This window comes from Erithacus rubecula (assembly GCF_903797595.1).
Source record: "Erithacus rubecula genome assembly, chromosome: 17".
In the NCBI taxonomy this organism is placed as follows: Eukaryota; Metazoa; Chordata; class Aves; order Passeriformes; family Muscicapidae; genus Erithacus; species Erithacus rubecula.
In genome coordinates, this window is record NC_136669.1 from 6,951,215 (window position 1) to 6,955,422 (window position 4,208).

Here is a 4,208-nt window from a genome sequence, read left to right on the forward strand (position 1 = left end):
TTTGCTTTCCATGGTTTTTAACCTCCCTTCCCCTCTGCTGTCAGGGGAAGCTGCTCAGCTCTGGTTGGTCCCACTGGGGTTAAACACCAACAGTTCCTCTGGAACAGGAGGAATTCAGGGTTTGGAGCACCAGGATGAGGAGCTGGGTGTGAATAAATCCCCTGTGGGCACCAGGTCGGGGCTCTGCCAGGTTCCTGTGGCTGCTTTTGCAGCTTTGTTGCAGTTGGAATGTGGGCAGGAGCTGCTCCAGGGGAAACTGGGTGTTCAGGCAGCAGTGGGGGGTTCAGGCTCTGCCTCCCAAGCCTTTCAAACACAGATATTTCTCCTGCTGCTGGAGCTGCCTGCTTCCCAAACTTCTGAAAAAGAAACAAAATTCCTCGAGTCTCCTCTGAGCCAAAAGGAAATGCTTCTGAATTTGGATTCCAACGTGATTCAGTTCAGAGATTACAAATTACCAAAACAACTCCCCTGGAAGTGTGGAGTCAACAAAAACAAGGCAGGAGATGAAAAATGATCCATAAAAAAGTCTGGAAAAATATTTCAATGTTGCATAAAAGGTGCTGTTGCTCACAGCAACATTCCAGTGACCACTTTGTTTTCAGAAATTAAATTTATTCCATCCCACTGTGGATAAGAACAATCTTTGCCTGGGTGTTTTGATAAGTTGTGTCCTGGAGGATTTGTGGTTCATCCCTGGGTATTTTTCCTGGGATTTCTACACTTGGGAGTCTTGGTAGTTCCCTTTTAGGGAGGTGTTGTTCTCCTTGGATTTTCAGTCAAATACAAGAGGTTACATGCCCAAAATTAAATAGGAAAATGACTCAGCAATTAATCACTGCATTGAAACACTTCTTTTTCTCTTCTACTTTTAAGTCTGGCAGAGCTTGGATGATTTAGAGCTTCAAAACATCCTGGCACAAATATCTAAATTTATCAGCAGAAAGACAAAGGAATCTTGTGATACAACAGAGTTTATTGAGCCTAAAAGAGGGGGGATACATTTGTCAGGACCATTTTTGGAAGGTAAAATAATTACAATTCCTCATTTGCAACACTCATACAAAAAAAAAAAAAAAAAAAAATCCAAAATACTAAAAATAAACTGAGTTTGCAAAGTTTTAACTGCAGGGAAACAGCTACAGCTTGAAATTTTAATGTAATTAATTAGTGTCATTAATTCTATAAAAAGTGTGCAAAAGGCTGCTATAAAAATATTTTGTTACAGGCCTTACTCTGAGACAGTCTGACCCCTAAAAACACTGAATGTGATCAAGAACATCAATTCCCACAATACTTCCACCTAACAGAGAGGATCAGGCTTGGTCATTTTCCCAAATCCTCCTGGGCTGGTGGTTTTTTTTTTGGGATGATTGAGTTGAAACAGCTTCTCCTTTCCCTAAGAAGAGCTTTGAGCAGGTGCTGGCAGCTCAGAAGCTGTGGAGCCCCTGAGGGCCAGGCCCCTCTGCAGCACCCACGTCGTAGCCCAGCTTGTGCAGATCCTTGGTCATCACGTTGAAGGAAATGGTCACAAAGCCCTGGGAGCGCACCCTGGTCACTGCACAGAGAGCAGGGGGTGAATCCAGACAAAAGCAGCTTTGGGATGGATTGTGGAGCTCTTGTTTTGGCTCTCAGGAGCTGCCAGGACTCACCTTCCCGTCCTTCTCCCTGTGCCACCACTCGGGGGTCGGTGAATTCCGGGCGCCTCCCTGTGAACCAGCTGGGAAAACACAAAATCAGGAGCTGGGGGGCTGAGACTGATCCAGGGCATGAGGAACATCAGTGAGACTGCCAGGAGGGCTCTGAAACACGACCCTCTGTATTGATCTGCTTCAATCAAAGGTAAGTTTTGCCTTCAGGAAAAAAAAATGCAACTGGTTTCAGGCAGGTTTTGTTAAATCCAGTTTGTTTTCTGGGCTAGAAGAATCTTTCTGTGGCAAAGATATTGTTGAAAAATTCCTCTTGATCACCCAATCAACCATAGAGGATTGGAGATCTTGAATTTCTTCAAAAAATGTAGAATGGGAATTGTTTTTTCATGGGTTTTGCTCTTCCTGTGGCTGTCCTTCCAAAACAGCCCCAAGAAGATTCAGGCACTCATTTAGTGCAGTCAACAGATAATTAATATTTATTATATTATATATAATAAATTATACAGATTATATTAATATAATGAATATTGTTGATAATGTGTTTATGAAAGCTTTTCAAAAGACCCAGACAACTGAAAATGAAATTTTTACCTACAAAACACAAAACTGGCTCTGGCACAGAGCAGTGACACCTCTGCACCACTGAGTGGCTGCAAATCCTTTGTGGCTAAAGACAGGAGAGAAATTAATTCCTTGCTGAATTAAAGTGATTAATTCTTACCTTGTGAGCTGCTGCAGCCTCGAGCTGGACTCTGGGACAAACATAGCAATGGTTCTTTTGTGCCTGAAACAAAGAGGAGCCCCCAGAACCTCAGGGATGAACAAAAAGCAGGAGTTTTATATTTATGAAGGCACAGAATTCCTGACACATCAGGCATTTTCCCTTCACACAGAAAGGAAACAGGAGCAGTGGGAATGAGAATTTATTGTGTGAGGAATGAGCTTCATATTTGGGTTTTTTACAGGCCACTTTGGGTTTTACAGGATTACCAAAACTTTTTTGATGATGAAAGAGTCCTGCTAAAAAATCTTTGTGAACTGACAGGGCACAGTGAGGAGATTTTGGGGAGCTTTTTTCTTTCTGAAACAACAGAATAAGTGGCCAAGGATGTGCTGGAGCCCTGCAGGTCAGGCTGGCACTCACCTGCCTGGCATGAAGGGCACGTGGACAGCTCCATAACCTCTGACCACATCATGGCCAAAGAAGTCAGGCCCGTAGACACTGAGCACAATCTGTGGCCCTGCAAGGAAATGGGGGTGAGAGGGGCTTTGGGACCAGGGCAGGACCCTCCCCCCAGCACTCACAGCCAAAAGGGTTGGTGCTCTTGAAGGTGATGTCGATGGGGAAGTTCCAGACCAGCGTGGTGGGGGACACGCTGCTCTTGGAGGTGATCTGGGAGATTCCTTCCTCCAGGCCCTGCAGGGAATGCGGGGTGAGCTGGGGCCGGGCAGAGCCCGGGGGTGGGGACAGGGCGGGGACAGGGCGGGGACAGAGGCTGTACCGCCGTGGGGACCCAGTCCTGGCCGTAGACAAAGCAGAACTTGCAGTAGAGGTCATCAAATCCCGGGAACTGCGGGAGAGAGAGACAGAGAGAGTTCACTGGGAATTCACTGGGAATTTCTGGGGGTGAGGATCTGCCCGAGTCAGGGGGCTGAGGGCAGCCTGTGCCAGCGAGACTGGGACAGACAGGCTGGGATTGGGGAACGAGGATGGGATGGTTTGGGGGATGAGGATGGGATGGTTTGGGGAATGAGGATGGGATGGGATTGGGGATGAGGATGGGATGGGATTGGGGATGAGGATGGGATGGGATTGGGGAATGAGGATGGGATGGGTTTGGGGGATGAGGATGGGATGGTTTGGGGGATGAGGATGGGATGGGATTGGGGGATGAGGATGGGATGGTTTGGGGGATGAGGATGAGATGGTTTGGGGGATGAGGCTGGGATGGGTTTGGGAGATGAGGTTGGGATGGATTTGGGGGATGAGGCTGGGATGGGTTTGGGAGATGAGGTTGGGATGGATTTGGGGGATGAGGATGGCATGGTTTGGGGGATGAGGATGGGGTGGTTTGGGGGATGAGGATGGGATGGTTTGGGGAATGAGGATGGGATGGGTTTGGGGGATGAGGATGGGATGGGTTTGTGGATGAGGATGGGATGGTTTGGGGAGGCTGAGCTGGATAAGAGGGACGAGGCCGGGCTGAGTTCAGGGGCGGATCTCAGACAGGGAAGGGTTAAGGGGAATGAAGGCAGGCAGGGTTATGGGGGGCTGAGGCTGGGACGGGTTAAGGGGGATGAGGACGGGTTGGGTTTGGGGGCTGAGGCCGGCCAGGCTCAGGCGGGGCAGATCCTCCTCCCGCGCGGGCGGACGCAGCACCGAGACCGAAACCGGGCCAGAGCGATCCCCCATCCCTCCGTGTTATCCCGGCGTGTTTGCCGTGCTGTCCCCGCGGTTCCCGCACCTCCCCGCTCTCGATCTCGCCGCTCACGGCCAGCAGGAACACGCTGGGCGCCGCCATGGCGGGCACGCCGGTTGCCGTGGCGACGGACGGGGCG

The 4,208-nt window shown here is 49.4% G+C and overlaps 1 protein-coding gene across 2 annotated transcripts; it reads right to left on the minus strand.

Moving 5' to 3' along the window:
• Window positions 1-953: 953 nt before the first annotated feature.
• On the minus strand, window positions 954-4,208 carry B9D1 (B9 domain containing 1). Of its 2 annotated transcripts, none has more exons than XM_079320393.1 (7): window positions 4,115-4,208; window positions 3,152-3,220; window positions 2,955-3,066; window positions 2,794-2,890; window positions 2,371-2,433; window positions 1,650-1,717; window positions 954-1,548 (listed from the first exon to the last, which is right to left on the minus strand). In XM_079320393.1, exons 1-7 carry the CDS (start codon window positions 4,169-4,171, stop codon window positions 1,526-1,528), a joined length of 489 nt encoding a protein of 162 aa, XP_079176519.1. In that variant the 5' UTR covers window positions 4,172-4,208; the 3' UTR covers window positions 954-1,525. The 2 variants fall into 2 exon arrangements, with proteins under 2 accessions (XP_079176519.1, XP_079176518.1); XM_079320392.1 differs by having other exon boundaries at window positions 954-1,555; window positions 4,115-4,207.